This window comes from Chaetura pelagica, unplaced genomic scaffold (genome assembly GCF_000747805.2).
Source record: "Chaetura pelagica isolate M959 unplaced genomic scaffold, ChaPel_1.0 scaffold405, whole genome shotgun sequence".
NCBI classification, from domain to species: Eukaryota; Metazoa; Chordata; class Aves; order Apodiformes; family Apodidae; genus Chaetura; species Chaetura pelagica.
In genome coordinates this window covers 5,782,284-5,788,283 of record NW_009953489.1, presented here as the reverse complement: position 1 = coordinate 5,788,283, position 6,000 = coordinate 5,782,284, and the positions used below count along the sequence as shown (strand labels likewise).

Sequence of the window (6,000 nt, the reverse complement as noted above, 5' to 3'; positions counted from 1 at the left end):
TTGTTCTGACCTCCTTATTAAATGAAAAAAACCTCACCATACTGGAACCTTTATCAGCTGAGCAAGACACAGAAAGGGATCAGTTCTTACAGCTTCATTGCAATTATTGTGCAGCTAAGACAGGGAGTGCAGAGGAAGGGATTGGTGTTTTCCTGTTAGAGAAACTAACCCCATGAAACCACATCCATTTTTTTGTGTTTATCCTACTGATAGGATACAAGGCCTTGCTAAAAACCGTTCGGGGGGATGGGGCTAGCTGAGAACTTTATTTACACCATAAATGTAGTTTTACAATTTGACTGTCCAAACATTGGCCCTGCCTAGCATAGAAGATCTGGTGGGATGACCATACACTGTGATACTTGCTAAACACTTGGCCAGAGCTCAGTTCTTGGTTAGGTAAGATCACCCCAGTCAGCTGTTTCCTCTGTGGGCTGTTGCAATGTCAGTAGCTGGTGTTCAAACAAGGGTTGTCTTAATTTGTCTAGGATCTCTCTTTGGCAGTAATATTTGTTTAATCAGTAATGCCAGATACTTTTTCTTCCAGACAATTTTGTTGCATATTTCTCAGTAGTACAGCCAGGTAATTAGCAAAGACACATTTATTTAAAGTTCTTGCTGTTCAGGTTATTGGAATAGTTGGTCAATTCCAGTGAAATAATTGGTTATATCTGAAGGTATTGTAAGGAACTTGTTCTTGGTATGATCAGATGTTCTGCATGAATACTGAAGTCATTGTCAGTCTGTCACCCTGCTCCCTCTTTGACTGTGTAATTGTATGTGACGTTTGTAAACTTTCCTTTTTCACAGGGTGATGTGAGGCAGAAAGTGCACCTGAATACCTTTGGCTTCTTCAAGAATGGTTTCATGAAAGTCAATGTCAGCAGCCTTTCTCTGAACCCACGAGTGAGCCATGATGACAAGAACAGTTTATCAGTGAGTTATTTGGAGTCAGCGACTGTTCAAGCTGCCTGTGAACCTGCCTGTACATTGGATTCCTGAACTTGGTTGGGTGTCAGACCCACACTAGTGATGTTCTTGGCTTTTCTCCCCCACCATGAGCTGTTTATGGGGAGATGTGTTGTGAGATTTATCCTTAAGCACTATCCATTTAGCTGTAAGGATTAACTTCAACTTATTGGATGCTCTGCTGATCTCAGTGCACAGATCTATAACCTAAATTGAACATGGGTTTCCTAAGCAGTCCTCTGATGTGAGGTTTTTGTTATCCTGTTGCATTGCATCTTGGAATCATTATATCAGTATGTTTCCAGAACAGGGATAGTCTTATTTTTAGAGGACTCTTAATATTGCATGATATATTACATTGCATATGATATTAGCAATTTTAATAGATTGAAATGCAACAGTAGAAAACTGACCTGTGTTCTTACACTTCTGCATGGTTTGACCACTTGATTAGTGAAAGTATTAAATGTTTTCCTCAAGCAAAAACATCTGGAAAAATACTGAAATAAGTTAAAAGGTTCAGGTACTGAAGCCACTCTAGATGAGTTTAGGTTGAATCAGTATATACTTTGTTCTTGGTGGATATGGATGAAGCAGCAAGTTGATATTTGCATCTTTTTTCTGTCCAGTTAGGTAATAAGAAAAATATACCTGGTTTCTGCCTTAAGCATAAGTTAATTTGTTTAGAGAGCAGTAACTTTCACTCTTTCAGTGGTGTTTTGGCCTCTGATATTAGGGGAAGCTGGTATTAGGACAACTGTTTTAATTTGACAGATTCTTTTTCATTCTCATAGGTGGGGTTCAGTTTGGATCGAACGAGAAATGATGGGTTTTCCACTTACCTGGTAAGAGATGTGAACTTCTTTTCTAAGCTGGGGACATCTCAGTCCACCTTAATCTGGGAATGGTTGGAAGAAATAAAAATAAGGTGGTGGGGATGAACACCTTCAGACATGTACAGGTTGTTAAGGGTAATTCAGTTTTAAAACTTGTTGGACTGAGAATGGTAACTTCTACCTAGGAGGGGTGGGAACATGTCCCATTTCTTATAAACAGGAGGACACTTGAAAGATGTTTTGTTTTTTATTACCAGGATGAAGAAGTGGATTACTGTATCTTGAAAAAGAAGCCAGAGCAAGATGTCTCTGTCATAATCTTACTTCTGGACTTCGAAAGTAATGTGTGAGTAAATACTGTACAATGCATTTAAAGTTACTTCTCTTGTTGAAGCTAATGTGAACTTCTTTAAGGGGTTAGAAAGCTGCTGTGCATGTCTTTAATTTTTTAATGGGTTATTTGAGAGTTGAGGGGAGTTGAAAGAAAAAAATCTTCAGTGTAAAATGGTCCAGGTATTCTGGATCCAGGGATAAGGGGATGTATGTAAGGCAAAAATCATAATACCTTAATTGTGCTGAAGGCATGAACTTGAAGTCTTGGGTCACTTCTGCAGCTCTTGCACTGAATGTATCTTTTTATTGTGTTTTTGTGTTTTATGGAAGTACCTTCCAGGCTGCTTTTGCAGGAACTCTGTGTCATCAAAACACAGTTTCCAAAGAGGGTTTGGGTACCAAATCTGAGTCACTTTTTCTTCAGCTGCTCTTGTATTTGATGAAAATGTGTAGTGTAACTTCTCCCATAGTGATCAGCTCAATGCTGGGCTGCTGTAAGTGATGACCTTGGTATTTGCCTTTTCTCTGTGGTAAAAAGAGCAAGTCAACTAGATTATTTGGTGTTTGTAGGCCATGAAAGTCTCTGTTACAAATGCTGATTTGCTTTCATTTTGTATAAAATTTTTGTTCAGTGTGAAGGTTCGGTTCTCTGCAGGAGCTGCTTCCTTACCTAAGATTTCATTTGTGTCTGAGGAAAGTGTTACTACCTTAAGTAGCAAGCCACCAAAAACCTCTGAGCAGAGCAGTGATTCTGGTAAAACTACAAAGACCAGCGAAGGCACAGACAAAAAAGGTGAGCCTGCTAATCCTGACCTGTGTGTGCTCTCACTGCTAGTTCCTCACTGATGTGCATCCAGCAGTGTCTTGTGGTCACATTCTAGGTCCCCTTGGGCTAATCTTGGTGCACAGTCTTGTGTAAACCTGTGCACAGCTACTTTCTGGAGTCTCTCCTCTTCAATGATTTGTGTTAACCCGTTCTGTTGATCCAACAGAGACCTTATGTGACTGTTGGAGACCTGCAGTGTCTGAGGGTAGGGGCTGAGGTACTTGGTTGTCTTTTGTCTGTCAAAAGAAGGCCAAGGAGGGGTTTGATAGCCACCAACAGCTAGCTGAAGGAAGGTCAGAAGAACCACAATGTCAAGCCAGTTTTAGTGGCTCACAATGCAACCTCTGACTGTGCCCCCTTATTAGGTCTTGGGTGTCTCAGATTGGATTTTAGGCGAGAAAATAAGAATTTTCTAGGTATATATTTTCCTAAGAAAATAAGGCTTCCCAGCATTGTAGAAAATTACTGGCAGAACATGTAGAACCTCCATCCTTTGAGGTTTTAAACATTTGACTAAATGAAGCCAGGGCTAATTCAATAGAGTATTGACACTGGGCTTGCTTGCAGTTAGAAGTTGGGTTAAATATCTCCACAGGTCCTTTCCAGTTAACATTTGTGTTTGTGTCCAAGGAGTTGAAAACTAATCTGTTGCTTAGAAGCTATGGAGATGGAGGGGTAACATTGCCAGTAGCCTTTCTTGGAGGCACAGATCTTTGTCAGGCTTCCAGACCAGCAGACAAAACAGTTTTATAATCTCAGCTCTGATGGGATTAGCTTTAAACACTTCATGTTATCCCTTCCTGGACAAGTTCAGACTGCTCAGCAGTCTGGTCTGAAGTAGTCTGAGTCTGTCTTGCCCTGTCATATCAAAGCTGGTGAATTTTGCACAGCTGTTTTAACAAGTCAAGAATTAAGGCTGGATGGCATAGGAGAATTGATCTGACAGCTGGAGTCTTGCTTTTTCTTGCATTGTAAAGTGTAACATGCACAGTGACAGGGCACTGAGGTGAGGGAGCCAAAAGCAAAGCTTAAGTCTTGAACTTTTGCTTCCTGATAAGATGGGATGAGCTTCTGTTTGAAAAGCTTCTTATAGGAGTGGAGTGAAACTGAACTTGACCTGCTGCTCTGAAGTTTCCTGCCAGTTTTAGGTTCAGTGACTTGGTGAGTCACCTATACTTTTGGGTTTTGTTTGTCTTTTTACTAGCGCCTTGATTAGTAAAGAGCTGAGACTTTTTTCCTTCCCTGGGGCTACTTAGGATTTGTATATGTTTGTCAGGCCATGTGTTAATGTCCAGGTTAAGATTAGTTAGTGAGATTAACAGCACTCACTCATAACATTAGAAATTGCAGCTGTAGACTGTAGGAAGCAAGGCTGTAGCCTGCATCTGGTGTAGGTTACCTGCCTCCTGCACCACTGCCACTGTGGCGGTTGGAAAGAATTCTTGGGTAGACTTTTGTAGAAGCTGTAATAGTAGAGAAATCCATCCTAGTGTTCTGAAGCCACATCCAGAATGAATGGCTGTAGGAAGAGTCCTGGGAGAGTTAGGAGGGACTAGGCAGGAGTCTCTGTTAATGATTAACTAGGAAATTGCCACTAAGGCAAGTATAGAGTATTTTGAGTAAGGTATGGGCAATGTGTGAAAGGTGATGGTCTATGAGCATGTCTAAATGCAAGCACTCTTAAGTGTATAATTTTATCTCTAGATAACAAGTCCAAACGAAGTACAACGACCTTCCAGGTAAGAAACCACCTGTTGTTCTCTTTCAGAAAAAAACTAAGAATATTCCAGTCTAAGCATATCCAGACAGTGGAGAGTATTACTTTCTGTTGCTCTCACCTTCTCTGTAAATGTACAAAATGTAGTTTTGATTGTCTGAATGATGTAGAAAAATGTGGTAGTTACGTGCTTAAAAAAACAGTGTGTTTTCCTTTTCCCAGAGCGTAGTGGAACAAGAACATGCCATTCACAATGACGAAGGAACTGTATCATTTCAGGTAGGCTGGCAGTGTCTTAATGTGTGCAGGCAGCTCCTTCAATGTGCTACTCTGTGAAAAGTAAGTCTGTTACTCCCTACTGTCATCCCATTTCTTTGGTACAGAAGCCTCTCTAATCACTGAGTTTTTGAGTGCTCCCTTGTTAATAAGTGTTGGAAATCTTTCTTTGTGAGATGTGTGAGCTGTTTTAAGCTCCCTGTGTTATGATGCAGTTCTAAATATCTTTCGGTGTGAGCCACAGTATATTCAAGTTTGCTGTGATGCAACTAGTTCATACAGATTTCTAACAAGTAACTGGCCTGACTGGGAATTCACTCAAGGGCAAGGTATTCTGTATGAAATCAGATTAATGCTTTGTTTCAGCACCCTGGTCCACTTGTTGGTGATGATAAAGCAAATATAACTTAAATTCTGTTATGTGAGACAAATCTAATATCCATAGCTATCCCAATTTGCATACTTGGGGGAGGAACAGAATAGATTCTTATGCTTTAGGGCAAGTATGATCAAAATTCTAGGTTTCACTGTCTTAAATATGCAATACTTCTTGTTATCTCTGTAGTGAGCTAAGTTAAACACTGATACCAAAAGGTCTTTGAGAAGGGTTTTGGATTACCAGAGTGCATAATCTTAGAGGCATGATTTTGCATTTGGAATCCTGAAACTTGCAGATATGCTGGTATCCTCAGGACAATATACTTGCTGGAAGGAGCCAGCTGAGACTAAATGACTTTTTACATGCTTCAGTAGAGGTGGCTTCTTACCAGGGCAGACCTGTTGTGAATGTGAATGCTGACTTTCCTGTTCTTTGTTTTCAGTTCTTTTTTAACATCAGTTCTGATAACCAAGAGGGTCTCTACAGCCTCTATTTCCATAAATGTGTTAGTGATGGATCAGCTAAGGATCAGCGACTCTTCAATCTGGATGTGAGTATGGCTTCTGGAGTTGATTTCAGTCTGAGTGAGGGAGTTAATCATATACTTTTCAATTCTAGCTTGTATACCAAGCACCCACTTGTACATGAGTGTATAAATGGGGTG

General features: G+C 40.3%; 1 protein-coding gene across 1 annotated transcript in view; it reads left to right on the top strand.

Moving 5' to 3' along the window:
- The first annotated feature begins 246 nt into the window (after window positions 1-246).
- GPR107 (G protein-coupled receptor 107) overlaps window positions 247-6,000 on the top strand; it is a 29,095-nt gene continuing 23,341 nt past the window's right edge. Inside the window, 8 exon segments of the mRNA XM_009998992.1 lie at window positions 247-282; window positions 811-936; window positions 1,764-1,814; window positions 2,063-2,151; window positions 2,771-2,931; window positions 4,669-4,703; window positions 4,904-4,960; window positions 5,779-5,886. Coding sequence (XP_009997294.1) covers window positions 247-282; window positions 811-936; window positions 1,764-1,814; window positions 2,063-2,151; window positions 2,771-2,931; window positions 4,669-4,703; window positions 4,904-4,960; window positions 5,779-5,886 — 663 coding nt within the window.